Source organism: Ursus arctos, unplaced genomic scaffold, assembly GCF_023065955.2.
Source record: "Ursus arctos isolate Adak ecotype North America unplaced genomic scaffold, UrsArc2.0 scaffold_2, whole genome shotgun sequence".
NCBI lineage: Eukaryota > Metazoa > Chordata > Mammalia > Carnivora > Ursidae > Ursus > Ursus arctos.
In genome coordinates this window covers 26,510,323-26,528,043 of record NW_026622874.1, presented here as the reverse complement: position 1 = coordinate 26,528,043, position 17,721 = coordinate 26,510,323, and the positions used below count along the sequence as shown (strand labels likewise).

Genomic DNA, 17,721 nt, shown 5'->3' with positions numbered 1-17,721 from the left:
CACTATGAACAAAAATCAAAACCAAAACCAAAACCCCAACTGTGGAGAAAAAAATTAGAGAGAAAAAAAAAGATTTGAGACAAGTGGGGAAATGTGCATACTGATTAAATATGATATTAAGGAACAACTATTAATATATTTTTCAGGTGTGATATGCTATTTTGGTTACTTTTTTAAAAAATCCATCTTTAAGAGATGTAAACTAAAGTATGTACAAACAAAATGATATAATGCCTTGGATTTGCATTTAAATACTCCAAGGCAGGCAACAAGATCAGCATTATAGGGATGCCTGGGTGGCTCAGTTTAGGTTAAGCATTTGCCTTGGGCTTAGGTCATGATCCTGGGGTCCTAGGATCAAGTCCAGCATTGGGCTCCTTGCTTGGCAGGGAGCCTTCTTCTCCCTCTGCCTGCTGTTCCCCTGCTTCTGCGCGCACACGCAGGCTCCCTCTCTGACAAATAAATAAATAAAATCTTAAAAAAAAAAAAGGGCCAGCATTACATAGGTTAAAATTGAAATTCAGATGTTGAAATCACTATACTGTATATGCCTGAAACTAATTTTACATTGTATTTTAACTGGAATTGAAATAAAAACTTTTTTAAAAAAAGGACTTTGATGTTGAGTATGTGGGAATTCATTATAGTGCTCTACTTTTATGTATTCTGAAATATCCTTAATAAAAAAGGTTTAAGTAAATTTGCCCTCTTCTTAAATCTACTTCATATTTTGCGTATTTTATATCTCCTACATATATATACAAGCAAGATGAAGAATTTAAATTTCATCTTTCCGGGGCACCTGGGTGGCGCAGTTGTTAAGCGTCTGCCTTCGGCCCAGGGCGTGATCCCAGAGTTCTGGGATCGAGCCCCACATCAGGCTCCTCCGCAGGGAGCCTGCTTCTTCCTCTCCCACTCCCCCCTCCTTGTATTCCTCCTCTCGCTGGCTGCCTCTCTCTCTGTCAAATAAATAAATAAAATCTTTAAAAATAAATAAATAAATAAATAAATAAATAAATAAATAAATAAATAAATTTCATCTTTCCTATAATTGAAACATCTCTAAATAGATGGCATATCAGTTTTCTTGATTTTTAAAATATAGCTCTAAAAATCAGTCTACTGTCTCTTTCTAAGATGCATGTATTTTCCCAATACTACAGGTTTGTACTACTGCAGTCTCTAAAACATTAATTTTCCTTATAATTCGGGTCTGGTATTGTGGTGGACTTCAGTAAATACAAAAGCGTAAGAATAATCCTAACAAACTAATCGATTAAGCTAACTTTTTTACTTCCAAACCTCAGGTTTCCGTCATCTGAGATCTTCTCTTAGCATGGATCTAGATTCCTACAGCACAAACCTGGACAGACCAGTGCTGTACAGACTAGTCTTACCCTCGGCAGGATCCCTAAGTCCTCTGTCGGCCATGTTTGTGTTCTAGCTCTTCAGACTTTGGGATACTTTTTGTTAGTGTCTGGTTTTTCTTGTGAAGATGTCTTGTTTTCTTCTTGTCCCAAGTCCCAACAGACTCATGCTTCCCGTGGACCCAGGAAACAAGGCATTTACACAGTGACTAAAATAAAATGAAAAAAAGTAAATGAACTTTTTATTCATACATGGAAGAAATGCCAATTTCAGCTTTATTTATTCAATATGTTTAGTTTGAGTAATAGTTCGTCTTTGAAACTTTTCTAGTGAAGGAGAAATGCTTTCTGGCTTTGGTGAGGACCTACAAATAGAAAAAAGCTTCAGATTATTATCCTTGCACGGATACCATAATCTCCTAATACATTCCAGTGTGTTGAAAGGATGGAAAAAGCTAAATGACCAGAATCTTAAAGAAAATGTCTTTGAAAATGAAATAAGTAATTCTAAGAGTAGAAATTAAGTCACTGTAGTTAATCACTGCAGATTCCATTTATTCTTCAATTTCTGTCCCACATAAATCTCTGAGCCTATCAGCAGCTTTCACTTATCGTTACTAAGTAACAATGCACAGGGAGAACACCTACAAACTAAGGCAGCTGCCTTGGTATCGGGAGTAGGAAATAAACATTTGGAGTTTTGTCACTGCCTTCTTCGTGGTTCTCTCACAGTACTCTTTTTAGATTTCTTCAATGCCTTTCCAGGTGGTGCTCAAAGAAGACCAATGTATAAATTAGGAACTATATACAAAAGGAATCAAAATCAGGGGCAATTCATAATCAATAAAATATTCTATCATTTTATAGTTAAATCACATTTTTTTGTCAGGAATAATAATACCTAAAGTTACTTAACTTTCCTTATCTGTAAAAATGATTAAGGACTGCTATGAGGATTAAATACAAAAGTATATGTGAAAGAGGTTTGGAAAGGGTTACATTTTTGATGGCCTAGCTGAGAGGCTAGCCAGCTAAGTTTATGTCTTTTTCACAGCACCATTCCATAAAATTCAATTTTACAAGTTAAAAATTTTAATTCCAAATGCCTGGTATAATGCCCAGTGCAAAGTAAGAACTCCCTATTTTAATTACAAAGTATATGAATAAATAAATGTATGAATGTATAGAGTGGTGCCAATTGTAAACGTGAAGGGAAGGGAGGAGTTAGAGACAGGCCTCCTTTCTGGTGGTGTGAACATTCAGAACGTGTCTCAGATTTGGAGAGTTACTGGTCACTCTTCTATGTTCTTCAATCTCCTGAGATTGGGCTTCCAACTCTCCTTTTCATTACCATCATATGTTGCAATGAGGGCTTCTCTCCTATCCTAGTTCATGGTAGAAAATAAAAAGTCCTCCGTCTTTTTCAGATTTCTTAAAACAATTTTTTTCTACCAGCCCAAACCAAGAAAACTATGGGTAAAACTTTCCTATGCACCAGTGACAAAAATTTTAGAAAGCAAAGATGCTATTCATAATAACTATGAGGAATTTCATAATAAAAACTAAAAGATACCTGGTAATAAATCTAACAACAGATATGCAAGAACTTTAAAGTGGGGTGCATTTTATGGTATGTAAGTTATACCTCAATAAAGCTGTATTTAAAAAAAGAACTTTAGGAAGAAAAGCATAAAACTTTATTGAAGGACACAAAAAAGACCCAAGCAGAGAAATCCATCATGTGCATAGACAGTAAGACTCTGAACCATTGATGCCAATTCTTTCCAAATAAATCTATAGATTCATTGTATATTGAAACAAAATTGCAAGACAATTTTTGGATTGTTGTATGTTTCTTAGAGAACGGACAAGCTAACCCTAAAATTCACAAAGAGCAGTAAAGGATTAGAGTTAAGATAATTCTGAAGGAAAAATAAAAAGATAATTCTAAGGGAGGGGGGCTATTCTTTGCCAAATCTATCAAGACTTATTATAAACTTATAGTACATAAATATGATAGGGCAATGGTACAAGAACAAAGAGAATATACAGAACAGAGTCAAGAAATATATGCGCACACATACGTAATGGAAATTGGCTAAGAGACAAAAGGGAAAGAATGGATTAACGAGTACTTTGAGGACAAGTGACAATTAAAATGGGAAAAAAATTAAGACTTCTACCTGCCACCTGACAAAAAAATCAATTCCAGATTAAAGACCTAAGTGTGAAGAGCAAAATTTTGAATTTTTAGAAGAGAATACTGAATATCTTTATAATCTTAAGGTTCTCTTAAACAATATATAAAATACACAAACCATAAAGGGAAAATTTGACAAATGTGATCACATTTTAAATGTTAATTTCCATACAAATCCTCAAAATCAAATTAAAACATAAATTTACTCGCTAGAAAAATATCAGCAACACATATAATCAGCAGGGGATTAATATCCAGAATACATAAAGACTCTGAAGAGACAGATAATGCTATGAAAACAGTTTAAGTGGGCAAAAGAGTTTAACAGTTTTAACAAATTGTTAAAACGAAGAGGAAACCTAACATTCTAATGAAATCAGTAAGAGTGGCCAAGGAAATGCAAAACACATTAATGACATACAATAGCATTTTATAACCATCGACTGGCAAAAATTTGTGTCAGGCAATACCAGGTGTTGGTGAGGATTTGGATATACAGAAAAGTCCTACTGGCAATGAGGTAAACTGTTACTACAACTTTGGAGAGCAATATGGCAGTTCTGGTACAGTTACGACACGCATGGTCTACAAATTGTCAACTGCACTTTTAGATATATGCCTTCGAGAAACTTTCCCTCAAGCGCCCACCAATGTTTGTGGCAGCATTGCTTAAAATGAGGAAAAAATGAGAAAACCACCTAAATGTCCAATAAGGAAGTGGATTTTTAAAAATTGTGGTATATTCTTACAATGTAATATTGTATGTGGCAATTAAAAAAAATGAATTACAGATCTCAAAAATTTCTAACAGTATTATAACTTTTACATACAATTCAAGTAACAGGGGCACCTGGGTGGCACAGCAGTTAAGCGTCTGCCTTTGGCTCAGGGCATGATCCCAGCGTTACGGGATCGAGCCCCACATCAGGCTCCTCCACTATGAGCCTGCTTCTTCCTCTCCCACTCCCCCTGCTTGTGTTTCCTCTCTCGCTGGCTGTCTCTATCTCTGTCAAATAAATAAATAAAATCTTTAAAAAAAAAAAAAAACAAATTTATACTAGTGATTCAAAAGAAGTGAACAAATGGCATAAATATGAACTACTGATACAAACCACCACATGGATAGATCTAAAAAGTGTAAGTGAAAAGAAGTCACACATAGAGGAGTATTATGCCAAATGATTTCCTTTATATGAAGTTCTAGAGTAGGCAAATCGTTATTTGTCTATGGTCTGTGGTGACAGAAAACAGGTCAGTGGCTCCTGGGGGAAGGCCTCCTGACTGGAAAAGGGCATGAGGAAAGCTTTTGGGGTCAGGAAAGTATCTCATATCTTTATTGAGGTGGTGGTTACATTTGTCATCAAACTTAAAATCTGTACATTTTATTGCACATAGAACACCCTCAATAAACTTTATTTTCAACAAACAGAACTGAATGCTTTTAAAAATGTATTACTTGCTAACCAGAATGCAGCCAAGAAACACTGACTGCAAAAGGAACCATCACAGATCTTTCTATAATCTTACAAATGCTCAGTATATACCTTTCTTGTCACGAGGCACACATTCCTGCAGCCCATTTCATTCAGGCCCTTTGTAACAGATCACTGTTCATAGCTGAAATGGTATTCCCTCAAGGCTACAAGGAAGATGTGGTATAAACACCGAGGTTCTTGACACATCCTCCCAAGAAGTCACATGGTGGGGCAGCTGGGAGATCTTGAGGCCACTATTCCCGAAGCAGGTCAACCTTTTGAGCAGTGTCCAATCCACATGAGGAAATGCATACATTACGAACCTCTGCCTGATTACTGGAAGTGAGGCAGAGCCTCATCCTGATGGAAAATGGGAATGCTGGAGACGTTTTGCAGCTGTAGGAAAAACCCTTCCATAATCACGTCCGAAAAAAAGATCCCTTTGATGGTATCTTTTGCAAAAAGGAACTGATGAAGACCCAATGTGCTTCGTATGGCACAAAAGATATTTTCTTTCAGCAAATCCCTTACAAGTTTAATTGTGAAATGTTGGTTTTCGGTGCCCCGTATATGGCTATGATTCATTTTGCCACTTCAGTGAAACACAGCATCACTGGCAGCTATTTGCACTTCCCTGTGACCCTGAAACCTGCAGCAAAACTTGTATCATTTTACTTTAAGTCTCTATATGAGGGCTTTAAACAGGATAAAGCAATAGTTTTATTCTCCCTTTATGGAGAATGCAACAGAGGGCACACTGAGGGATGCCTTCCTTTCCATATCCTGGGACTTCTCTAAGTAGGGACACAAATTTGCCTACTTCCTCTGCCAATGTGATTGCCTTGTGCTTTTTTAAGATGCATCCTTTCTGTTCCGTCTCACTGTAGCAATGGCAATGCTTTGACAACTTGGTATGTGTTCATTGACTGGTACACTGCCGGACCTTTGCACTGCAGCAATACAACCAAGTTCAGCGGACTCCAACAAACCAAGCGTCGTTAAGGGCAGCTCTACAAACTGGTGCATATTACATCTTATGTTACTGCTATGTTACTGAATAATAACATTTTGAAAGCAGTCAATTCTCTTTTATTGCTCTGTACCATTGTTTAAAAATACATATAAAATAAAAAACACATGAACGGAAAGGATACACATCAACTTCCATTTGGTGCTTGCTTCTGCTGATGGAAAGACAGGAATAGGATGAGGACAACAATGGGTTCCAACTCTGTCAAGTATCTTTAAAAAAAAAAAACTGAGGCAAATGTAGCAAAATGTTAATATATTTTAGATCTGGGAAACTGGTGAATGTTATCTTCTGGACTTTTCTGTATGTTTGATGTAGTTAATACTTTTTTTAAATGAGTAATAAAATGTATTAGCCTCTGTGAGGAAAAGAAAAGAATCAAAAGGCAGGGTCTGTAATGCTAACTCTTTGAGCTTACAAGCAATGAATTTATGTCACAGAGGTACGCTTCAACCACAGCCTCCCGGGCATTCTGTCACAACCAGCTGGGAGGAGACAACACAAGAAAAAGCTGCCCGTGAGAACAAAATCAGGAGTAGGAGAGCAGCAGGACTTCACCCAACCTCTACTCATCCTGAAAACCTCTGGTTCCACCATGGGGACCAGGTAGGAGGGAAGGATGGGACAGAGACCTAGGGGAGACCTGGGGTAGAGAGAAGGGGCAGGTACCAGGAAGCACTGGAATCTGCAACACTAAGTGATCATTTTTTTTTAAGGATTTATTTATTATTTATTTATTTATTTAGGAAAGAGGGAGTGCAGAGTGAGTGAGCATGAATGGGGGACAGAAAGAGAGAGAATCCCAACGTGGGGCTTGATCTCACAACCCCGAGATCATTACCTGAGCCAAAACCAAGAGTTAGATGCTTAATGGACTGAGCCACCCAGGCCCCTCTAAGTGGTAAATAAAAAAAAAAAAGAGAGAGAGAGAGAGAGAGATTCAGAAGTTAAGCGGCTAAGAAAGACAAAAGAGAATCAGTCAATCCAAGATGGTGATTTAGATATAAATGCCATCAAGACAAATGTATAGCAGTCAGGGGCCAATAAGTACATACATCTTTTTCCTATTTTTAAACACTTTTATTTTAGTGAATGGTGTCATTTTAGGTTCTAGGGATAAGAAGCAGATCTCTTGGCCCTCAAACAATTTATAATTCTGCTGTAGAGACAACATACAAAACATACACAACAAAAATAATAAGTAACATTTATTGAGCGCCTTGTTTATGCCAAGTAGCATCCAAAGCACTTCATGTATTAACTAATTTAATCTTCACAATAGTCTTAGGATGTCTGGACCATTAATATTCTTACCATTTTACAGACAAGGATACGGACATACACAAAGGTTAAGAACCTTACCCAAAAACACACAACTAGTAAAGGGAGACTCAGGATTGGAACTCAAACTGACTGAGGGACCCAAGGTTTTAACCATGACACTAAAAAACAAACAAAAAACAAAAATACGCCTAGAGTAAACATACTACACAGCAACCTGTATGTAGTTTTGAATTGTGGCTCTAGCTCATATGACCTGGTTGAATCTACACATGAACTAACCTTCAACTTTTCTCAAATAGCTTATTTCGGTGTTGGAAAGTCTTATTTCGATGGAAAGTCTCAGGTGACGTAGTAAATCACACAGCAATCACATCTACCATAATTATGACTATAAATGGGCCTAAAAAATGTGACAAGGAATTGCTTGGGGTCATTCACCCCTGTACACTTCTTAACCTTTAAACCTAAGACCATTTGACTCAACTCAACTACAGACTCAACCTCAGTACCAAGATTCATCTGATCCTTCACCGGAAGGGACTTCAGAAGTTTTCAATAATTCAGCATCAAGCTCTAACAACTGGCTTTAATCCCTGTTCTAAAACTAAAACTCTACTTTACCCCTAGTTCTAATTTCTACCTCATTCTCCTGTACCTTTTCTAGTCCTAAAGACTTAGTATGTGCCATATGATTGGCATATATTATCACATTCAAACCCCACACAGTATAAAGTAGGTTATTACTGCACTACTATGTGACAGATACACTGGATAGAGAGAGGTTAAAATGTCCAAAGTCATTTAACAGTCCCAGAATTTGAAGACAAACACAGGTCAGCTGGCTGCAAGGCCATTATTTTTCCTGTATAATAAGCAGTTTTTGAGCTGCGTTCTCAGAATTCCATGGAGAATCAAGGGCTGTCAGGGAAGACTGAAGAAACAGAAGGGAAATGGCTCATCTCACTCTTACAGATAAGTGTATCATGCTGATTGCCACATACTCTTTGGATTCCATGGAATTCTTTTATGCCTGCCTGCTTGCCTGGGCTTATTTCTTCTCCTATCACTTAGAGATGAATCTTGGCTCAGTCACCCCCAGCCCAGGATAGCCTCCTCTTTAGTAGATTATATCCTTCTCAAGGACCCCAGCACGTGTCTCTTAACCTTCCACTCCCAGGTCCGGCATAAAATAACTGTAAGTAGTTATAAAAGTCATTTAAAAATGGCCACCAATATGTATAAGTAATGACAGTATCAACTCTGCCACAGTATGAAGATTATTATGGCTCATATAATCTAAAACAGTGGGTAACCCTCCAGATCATTTGTTGTGAGACTTAATTTTAGGAACACATTTATACTTTAAAATTCACTATTCATAATTATGAATTGGAGCATTTTAGAATATTTTAAGCCAAGTAAAGTCATACTAAGAAGACTTCAGCTGAAGAGTTACAACGTTCTCTGAATTTTCTTCTTTGCTCAATTTTATGAACTCTGCCATGTTATCTCTGAGAGGTGACCACATAACAGGTATGTGATAATATAATCATGTCTGAAGGCAAAGTATTCTTAATGTAATATTTAATATTTTTGATTCCTTTCTCCTGTCCATATACTCACAAAGCTTATAATGACACCACACAGAACTACAACAGTCCTGATTATGTTAATGAGAAATATGTGACTGAGTTATAATCTGAAATATCCAGTGACCTAGCTGCAGTCTGACATGAAACCTCCTTATGTGGCACTAGCAAACTACAATAACTGTCACTACCTTGCAGTATTAGGAGTACTCGGTTCTCATCCTTTGAAGCCAGACAACTAAACACCACAGAGGTGCTGCTACTGTACTTCTCAAAGTATCCACAGAGCCCCTGCATAACAATCTCCTGCACCATTATTTAGAAATGCAGATTCCCGGGCCCTGTGAACAACCTAAGGAATCAAAATTTCTCTAAGATCAAGAAATCTGCATGTTCTGACAAGCTCATCCAGGTACTGATTTGGAAATCAACAGTACAAATCCATTTACTTTTTCTTAACTATTTAAAGGAGGGACTGGTTAAAACAATCTTTGGTTAAAACATTTTGCTGATACTTAACATTGCACATATGTAGAATGTCAGTATGTGTTTGAAAAAATTTAAGGACCAATAATATTGATCAAAAGCAATACCTCTAATTTTCACTTTTTAGAAAGAGCTTTAGGACAGTAAAGGAGTTCTTAACCAAGAGTTAATGATAAACTAACTAGTCTTCACTCAGTTTAGCAGTCCACACAGTTTATTCAACAAGGTAACAGGAGAGAAGTTCCATTGCGATAGACAAAAGGCAGATACAGGGTAGATCTCTGGGGTACATCCTTTATACAGATGAACAAATAACTTTAGGTTTCACAACATGTGGCAGGCATGATTTGTTGCATACCAACAGCCATTCATTCCTCCCTTCTCCCTTCCTAAAAGAGCCATGATTTTTTAGGGGAGACAATGTACCCCACCCAGGCACTGCTAACCCCATTCCCCTTTGCCAGGCTTCCCAGGCTTGTGAACCAGTACCTTCTAATGAGATGTGAGAAGAAATATGTGAGGGACTTTTGAGAAAGACTTTTTTCCCCAAATAAAAGACACACACTTGAAAGGAAAAAGCTTTTGCTTCCTACTTCCAGCCTTTGATTGGGAATGAAATGTCTGAACAGCAACAGCCACACTATACTCACTGAGGAAACAACTATGAGGACAAAAAGCCACCATGATAAGGATCCCAGTGGGGAGGAACAGAAAGAACCTGGGACCTTAGGAACATTGTTGAGCTGCTACACAAGCACTGGATTATCTAGTATCTTAAGTGGAATTTAAAAATTGTTCAGTGGCCTCTGAGATGTTTTCAACAGATTTTTCTAAGTTTCTCCTATACTCTAGTTCCGTGATTCTCATCAACAAATGAAGGCCAGAATGTGGTCAATGTCCAGCAAGACATTCTTCGTTCTCAGAAAGATGCTTCTTGTAGACGGTTCATAGTGTCTATGGAGTCAAGCTTGATAACTCCTTTTGTCACCTATCTCATAGTACAAGTACTTTTCAATTTCTAGGGGAGGACATTCTAAATTCAGTCGCCACAAAAACAGGATAGCCTCTGCTTATGTAGAGTGAAGTAAGTAAAGACAGTGGCACTTCTGGATGTTTGTGTGTATCCCATATAGATATTACCACTGGTTAATGTATAAGAGATGCAATTTAGAACAATGGTTTCTTATTAAAATATCTAGCTGTTTTACTGGAATAATCTATAATCCAGCTACAAAGATGCTTTCCCACTAGAAGTATCATTATGGTACACACAGTACAGGGCCTCTCCTCCAGGACTATCCTGTCATGTCCATAAGGCTGTGGAGTTTTTTAGGATGGGAAAGTTAATTCCAAAACATAGGGAACATAGATTAGACTGGTTCTAGATGAAAAATTGGCTGGAATACTGATTAAATTCCATGCTGAACAAAATAATATGTGCAGACGATGGGAGCAGATCCAACAATTTAAGCAGTTCCCCAACGTAGTGACAGTCTAGATCAGATTTAGAAAGGAGTCATTCTCCCATTCTTCCTTGGGCTACTGGTACAAACTCTAGAGTCTCCATGATTTTGATTGCTTAAGAAGTTACTTGTTTTGGCCAAGTTTTTTGTTCAAGGTTTTGTCTGTTCTGGTCAAGATTAACTGCAATGCAGGGTTAAAGCCAGCTACTCTAGAGTCATGTATCCTTTTTCTAACCAGTGGAGGACCCAGAAGAAATGGGTGGCAAGCTTTTTCAAAGGTCCATCTAGTAAGATTTTGGGGAGCCCACTCAAGTGGGAAAGACCAAGGAAGAACAAGGCTTCTATTAGCAGGATTATCAGGGTAACACTCAGGGCAATAATCAGCTCTGTTAATACGGTCTAAGAATACTTGGTAACATTCATTTTCAACAAGTTCAGTCTGGTACAACCAATGTCCTAGTTCTAAACTAGGGAACCACTGTTGTCCACAGTCCGGGCAATGTGAATTATCCGAGAACATCTGGGCCTAGAGAGATTAACACAGAAAGCAATGTAACAGTAAAAGGCAACAATGACAAAGAGAGATACCCAAATAACCAGGCCTATTACAGGTCTGGTTTTGCAATTTCTCAGTCCAACCAACAATACTTGGCGACCGGAGTTAAATTTGGCTTGCACCTCCGTGCAATTCTTCAAGATTTCGTTGTCTATTTTTCACTCAATTGCAACTCAGTCTCTGAACTCAGGGGACCGATTCAGTCTATAATGTTATCAGTCACTCACTAGCAGCACAGATCTCAAAACAGCTCCTTCAAATCCCAGTTTCTCAAGAAAAGATAGGGCTCTAGTCTAAATTGGTTATTTTTTCTTGTGTGTTATCAGCTGGTGGTGTCATGCAGAGGCACTTGGCTTACTCTGCTTTGCTGGTAAGTTATTATGTCTGCTTGGTGAAACAGAGGAGCTGACAGGTCCAATGGGTCTTTTGTGGGCGCTGGCACTTGCCGTTGTAATACACGTACCCAAGTCTTAAGGCCTTGGCACTTTACAGCGATGTAGGGGGTCAGGAAAACCTGGTAGAGTCCTCTTGAGCGTGGATCCAATGAAGTCTCTCTTGCGAGGACCTTAATCAGGACCCAGTCACAGAGAAGTAGTTGATGCTCACTTGGCTGAAGTGTCTAGGAATGCTTCATATACCTGTAAATGATAAAACTTCAGACGACTCATATGGGCTATGAGTTGCTCACAATATTATTAGAAACATGCATTTGGAAATCATTTGGGCCAGTCAAGGAGGATGAAAATTGTCTTGTGGATCTCTTCATGACAATTTCATAGGGGTTCATACCAGTTTATCCACTGGGATTTATTCTTATGCTTATTTTGGGCACTAGGAAGGGTTCTAGTTCACTTAAGATTCACAATAGCTTGGGACGCCTGGGTGGCTCAGTTCGTTAAGCGTCTGCGTTCAGCTCAGGTCATGATCCCAGGGTCCTGGGATTGAGCCCCACATCAGGCTTCCTGCTCAGCAGGGAGTCTGCTTCTCCATCCTCTGCTCATGTATGTGTGCTCTCTCTCTCTCTTTCCCTCTCAAATAAAAAAATAAAATCTTAAAAAAAAATTTTGTACTAGCGTAGTATTTTTAGGATTGTATTTCTTTTTTCTAACTCCTTCTGCTCTCCAGTAATAGTAAAGTCTGTATAATCATGTTTAATCTAGTAAAACTCTGAGATTTCTCGTGTACCTTTTCTGTGAAACAGGTACCATATATGGTATTCCTATAATGTGTGGGATAACATTAACAATGGTGACAGCTTTTCTATAACAGACTTTACTCCATTCAGGAAAATGCTTCCAAAATCATTAGGAAATATTCTAAATAGCTAACTCTAGGAAGTTGGGAGGAAATTCTTTTGAAGACTGAAAAAGAAACCAAGAGGGGTATGTCTCATTACCCACATCTATCTTTATAGGTTTATGCACATTATATTTTTAAGAAAGCAAGTAAGGTATAGTCTTGAGCAATAGTTCTGAGCAATTCCCGGAAAATATTTAGAAAATCAGTTGGAATTTGCATATGTTATCATCATTTTTATACTCCTTCACAACACTGAATATAACAGGTATAAAAGGTGGGGTTCTCAAATGTATGAACAACTACAGAGCCACCTAGAGAGTGCTACATATCAGAATACGACATATACCTTGCTTTTCTCCAGTGTTCTTTTTGTGAATTCTGAGGCTTGATCCTGTGAGAGCACGTAGAGACACTGGGGAAGGCGTGAGTGCTAAAACTGTATAAAGATTTGGCCTGAAAAGCAGAGGAATGACAGCCTTAGTTGTGGTCAGCCAAAGCATTTTCCTTACAGACTATCAACAGTAGCTGTGATTCTCAGATTTTAAAATGGCAAATGTAAAAGGCAACCGAAGAGCCGCACACAGTGCTGCAACACAGGGCTCCTATTCCGATGAGAGCCCAGGATGAGGTGAGCCAGAGTCAGTGAGGGTACACTGAAGTATTTTTTGAGGTTAGGTAACAATGTACAGGTGTGGGCTACCAACTCAGCTCTTTAAGCAAAGTTAACAGAAGGTATGGCAGGGTTCCTGACTCAATAACCTTTGTGGTGACAATACAGGGCATAACAGATTTCCGTGAGAGTCTACTGACAAGAGCCACCACAGTAAAAGTTTCAGTTGTTAAACTGGGAAATCCTGAATGTTTAGTACATGGAACATATAGATGATGAATAAAACCCACACAACCATGGGGTTCAACATAAAAGTTAGTAGTAAAGTTATATGGCTAAGTCTAACATTGAAAAGAAAGAATTTTGGATTTTTAGAGTGAAAAGGGGATATGCAATTGAAATCACAACAAGATACTATTTCACATCCACCAGACTGGCAAAAATTAACAAGTTTGATGACTGGGGTTATACATACTCCAGGCAAAACCACCCCACCCCCAGGATTCCACATTTCCACTGGCAGAGTCAAGAGGGAGCCCTAAAGCTCCAAATACTCAGAATAAATCCACCCTTCCCCCACCTTTCATTTCTCCAACTTCAATAGCAAACAAGCATCAGAGCTCCACGTATTCCCGAATTAAGAGAACTCTAGTGTTGCCTATGTTTCAGACAAGACAGTCCCTCCTCTGGTCCTCTAAACCACTATGGGCAAGAGTCAGAAGGGGACCCCAAAGCACTAAGTGCTCAGAATAAGATTACTTATCACCAGCCTCCTCGATCATTCCTTAGCCTTACCACTAATAGATGAGTGGAGAGGCCCTCCTGAAAATGCTCCTGGCACGATCCTTAAACTTCACTCCCACCCCCACTCACAGCTTCACCACTGTTATGGCTTGAAGGCATCAGGACCGACCAATTTCATCATACCTCTATCTCTGTTTATGCTGACCACTAAACAAATCCCAATGCTTCCTGGTTGTACTTCATCTCCTTAATCTCTAATTCCCATATGGATCCAAGAGCAGCCAAGATAACATCCTCTTCTCCTTGCTTTATAATTTCCATTTTGATATATTAAATATTTTAGCTATTTGTTTCTACGAAAATATACACTCCCTGAGAACAGTGCTTTTTGTCTTAATTTACTGTTGTACAAGCCCAATAAGCATAAAAAGAACAAAAAAAATAATTTGAATCCTTATACCACAGAAGCATAAATTAGAACAACCACTTCTGGAATTAATTTGGTATTATCTAGTAAAGCTAAAGATATCCGTTTCCTGTAACTCAGTAATTCCACTCTTAAGTATATACCGTAGAAAATTTGCACATTTGTGCTTAAACACATGAATGAAAGTATTCATGGTAGTACTGCATGCAACAACGAAACAGCCAAAATGGCCATGAACAGTAAAATGGATAAATAAATCGAGGTATAGGCATACCTCGTTTTATCGCACTTTCCTTTACTGTGCTTCTCAGATACTGTATTTTTAAAAATTGAAGGCTTGTGGCAACCCTGCATCAAGCAAGTCTGTTGGCATCATTTTTCCAACAGCATTTGCTTGCTTTGTGTCTCTGTTTTATTTTGGAAATTCTCACAGTATTTCAAACTTTGCCATTATTAATTATATTTGCTATGGTAATCTATGATCAGTGATCTTTGATGTTACAGATGTTATCGTTTTAGGGTATCCAAGACCATGCCCATGTAAGACAGTGAACTTGGTAAATGTTGTGTGTGTTCTGATTCCTCCACTGACTGGCTGTTCCCCCATCTCTCTCCTTCTCCTTGGGCCTCCCTATTCGGACACACAACAATATTGAAATTAGGCCAATTAATAACTCTACGATGGCCTCTTAATGTTCAAGTGAGAGGAAGAGCTGCACGCCTCTCACTTTTTCTTATTTATTTTTTTTAAAGATTTTACCTATTTATTCGACAGAGACAGCCAGCGAGAGAGGGAACACAGCAGGCGGAGTGGGAGAGGAAGAAGCAGGCTCCCAGCGGAAGAGCCTGATGTGGGGCTCGAACCCAGAACGCTGGGATCACGCCCTGAGCCGAAGGCAGAAGCCCAACGACTGCGCCACCCAGGTGCCCCACGCCTCTCACTTTAAATCAAAAGCTAGAAATGATTACGCTTACTGTGAAAGGCATGTCCGAAGCTGATAGGCTGAAAACAAGGCCTCTTGCACCAAACAGCTGCGTTGTGAATGTGAAGGAAAAGTTCTTGAGGGAAATTAAAAGTGCTGCTCCAGTGAACACACAAATGATAATGAAGTGAAACAGCGTTCTTGCTGATATGGAGAAAGTTTAAACCGTCTGGAACGAAGATCAAACCAGCCTCAACATTCCCTTAAGCCAAAGCCTAATCCAGAACAAAATCCTTACTTTCTTGAATTCTACGCAGTCTGGGACACGTGAGGAAGCAGCAGCAGAAGTGTGAAGCTAGCAGAGGTTGGTTTACGAGGTTTAAGGAAAAAAGCCTCTCCATAACGTAACAGTGCGAGGTGAAGCAGCAAGCGCTGGTGTAGAAGCTGCAGCAAGTCATCCGGAAGATCGAGCTAACTTACTTAATGAAGGTGGTTACACTAACAGCAGGTTTGCAATGTAGATTAAAGCAGCCTTCTATTGGAGTAAGACGCCATCTGGGACTTTCAGAGCTAGAGAGAAGAAATCAGTGCCTGGCTTCAAAGGACAGGCCTCCTCTTGTTAGAGGCTAATGCAGAAGTGACTTTAAGTTGAAGCCATTGCTCACTGACCATTCCAAAAATCCTAGGGCCCTTAAGAATGATGCTAAATCTACTCTGCCAGTGCTCTATAAATGGAAAAACAAAGCCTCAATGACAGCACATCTGTTTACAACATGGTTTATTGAATATTTTAAGCTCACTGTTGAGACCTACTGCTCAGAAGGAGCTTTCTTTCAAAGTATTACTGCTCATTAACAATGCACCTGGTCATCCAAGGGCTCTGAGGGAGATGGCCAATGAGATTAACGTTGCTTTTGTGCCTGCTAACACAATGCCCATTCTGCAGCCCACGGATCAAGGAGTAATTTAGACTTTCAAGTCTTATTATTTCAGAAATATGGCTACGGCTGCCATAGAGAATGATTTCCCTGAAAGTAAACTGAAAACTTTTTGGAAATAATTCACCATTTTAGATGCCATTAAGAACATTCCTGATTCACGAGAAAAGGCTGAAATCAACATTAACAGGATTCTGGAAGAAACTGATTCCAATCCTTATAGATGACTGAGGGATTCAAGACTTCAGTGGAAGAAGTAACTGCAGATGTGGTGGAAATCACAAGAGAATTAGAATTAGGAGTCAAACCTGAAGATGTGAGTGAATTGCTATAATTTCATAATAAAACTTTAATGGATGTGGAGTTGGTTCTTATGGATGAACAAAAAAAGTAGTTTCTTGAGATGGAATCTATTCCTGGTGAAGATGCTGTGAAGACTGTTGAAATGACAACAAAAAATTAAGAGTATTACATAACTTTGTTATAAAGCAGTGGCAGGGTTTAAGAGGACTGACTCCAATTTTAAAAAAAGTTCTGTGGATAAAATGCTGTCAAACAGGATCGCATGTTACAGAGAAATCATTCATGAAAGGAAGGCTCAACTGATGCAGCGAACTTCACTGCTGTCTCATTTTACGAAATTGCTGCAGCCACCCAGCCTTCAGCACCCACCACCCTGGATAGTCAACAGCCACCAACATCAAGCTAAGACCCTGCACCAGCAAAAAGATTATCACTCACTAAAAGCTCAGATAATGGATAGCATTTTTAGCAATAAATTATTTTTTTTAAAGATTATATTTATTCATTTGACAGAGAGAGACAGCCAGCGAGAGAGGGAACACAAGCAGGGGGAGTGGGAGAGGAAGAAGCAGGCTCCCAGCGAAAGAGCCCGACGTGGGGCTCGATCCCAGACCTCCAGGATCACGCCCTGAGCCGAAGGCAGACGCTTAATGACTGAGCCACCCAGGCGCCCCGCAATAAATTACTTTTAAAATTACAGTATATACATTTTAAAAAACATAATGCTATTGCACAATTAATGTACTATAGTATAGTGTAAATATAATTTCTATACACTGGAAACCAAAAAATTGACTGATTCCCTTTATTGAGATATTTGCTTTACTGTAGTGGTGGGGGAAAAAAAACACCTCATTATGGCTGTACAATGGAATACTGTACATACAGACACAGACGAAACTCAAGAATATTAAGCTAAAAAAATAAAAAGTAGCAGAACACCCCCTTCCTCACACACACACTTATACAGTTTCCTTTTATGTAAAGTTTCAATATATTTTTTAGGAATATTCAATAAAACTATAAA

The 17,721-nt window shown here is 38.7% G+C and overlaps 2 protein-coding genes and 1 pseudogene across 9 annotated transcripts in view; 1 reads left to right on the top strand and 2 right to left on the bottom strand.

Annotated features, from left to right (window-relative positions):
* The window catches only part of LOC113262695 (torsin-1A-interacting protein 2-like), a 40,080-nt gene that overhangs the window by 10,571 nt on the left and 11,788 nt on the right, over positions 1 to 17,721 (bottom strand). For 3 of the 8 annotated variants that reach the window (XM_048224981.2, XM_048224977.2, XM_048224978.2), the window contains exons 2-4: positions 13,096 to 13,202; positions 11,914 to 12,088; positions 1,398 to 1,576 (exon numbers count right to left, since the gene is read on the bottom strand). In XM_048224981.2, the coding sequence (XP_048080938.1) occupies positions 1,398 to 1,431 (34 nt within the window). In that variant the 5' untranslated portion in view covers positions 1,432 to 1,576; positions 11,914 to 12,088; positions 13,096 to 13,202. The remainder of the gene's footprint in view (positions 1 to 1,397; positions 1,577 to 11,913; positions 12,089 to 13,095; positions 13,203 to 17,721) is intronic. The other 5 variants (XM_026509150.4, XM_026509148.4, XM_026509147.4 and 2 more) reach the window with 2 other exon arrangements.
* LOC113262696 (torsin-1A-interacting protein 2) lies at positions 9,628 to 11,511 on the bottom strand. Its single transcript, XM_026509151.3, has one exon. The coding sequence runs from the start codon at positions 11,412 to 11,414 to the stop codon at positions 11,019 to 11,021; it is 396 nt and encodes a 131-aa protein (XP_026364936.1). The 5' UTR covers positions 11,415 to 11,511; the 3' UTR covers positions 9,628 to 11,018.
* Positions 15,474 to 17,154, top strand: LOC123001615 (tigger transposable element-derived protein 1-like; annotated as a pseudogene).

Excerpts from the sequence above, each read along its gene's own strand:
- LOC113262696 (XM_026509151.3), bottom strand. The coding sequence starts at position 11,414 with ATGTTCTCGGATAATTCACATTGCCCGGACTGTGGACAACAGTGGTTC.